Here is a 393-nt window from a genome sequence, read left to right on the forward strand (position 1 = left end):
AATCATCATACTCTTAAAAGCTACAAACACAAATAAGTAGGTATTATAATACATTAGAATTGTTCTTATGATTATTTATGAGATGATACAACATATTACAAGTTTATACATTGATTATAATGCCTTAAAAATACCCTTGTAATGTATTATAAATGTAGGCTTCATAGAAAGTGTTACCCTTTTTTTGATAGATGTGTATATTATATATGAAAACAATACGTAAAATTACTGACTAATGTAAAATATGTGAAATATTTTGCAGGTGGTACTATTGACATAACAGTGCACGAGGTTGTGGAGGAAGGCCATCTGAAGGAACTGCATGCTGCATCTGGAAATGACATGGGAGGACAGAGAGTAGATGGGAACGTCATCTCATTTCTAAAAGATATA

General features: G+C 30.8%; 1 protein-coding gene across 1 annotated transcript in view; it reads left to right on the forward strand.

Annotated features, from left to right (window-relative positions):
• The window catches only part of LOC107576308 (heat shock 70 kDa protein 12A-like), a 19,009-nt gene that overhangs the window by 17,546 nt on the left and 1,070 nt on the right, over positions 1 to 393 (forward strand). Inside the window, exon 4 of the mRNA XM_016262508.1 lies at positions 263 to 357. Within this exon, the coding sequence (XP_016117994.1) occupies positions 263 to 357 (95 nt within the window). The remainder of the gene's footprint in view (positions 1 to 262; positions 358 to 393) is intronic.

The sequence above is a fragment of the Sinocyclocheilus grahami genome, unplaced genomic scaffold (genome assembly GCF_001515645.1).
Source record: "Sinocyclocheilus grahami isolate Dianchi unplaced genomic scaffold, SAMN03320097.WGS_v1.1 scaffold3475.1, whole genome shotgun sequence".
Classification (NCBI taxonomy): Eukaryota; Metazoa; Chordata; class Actinopteri; order Cypriniformes; family Cyprinidae; genus Sinocyclocheilus; species Sinocyclocheilus grahami.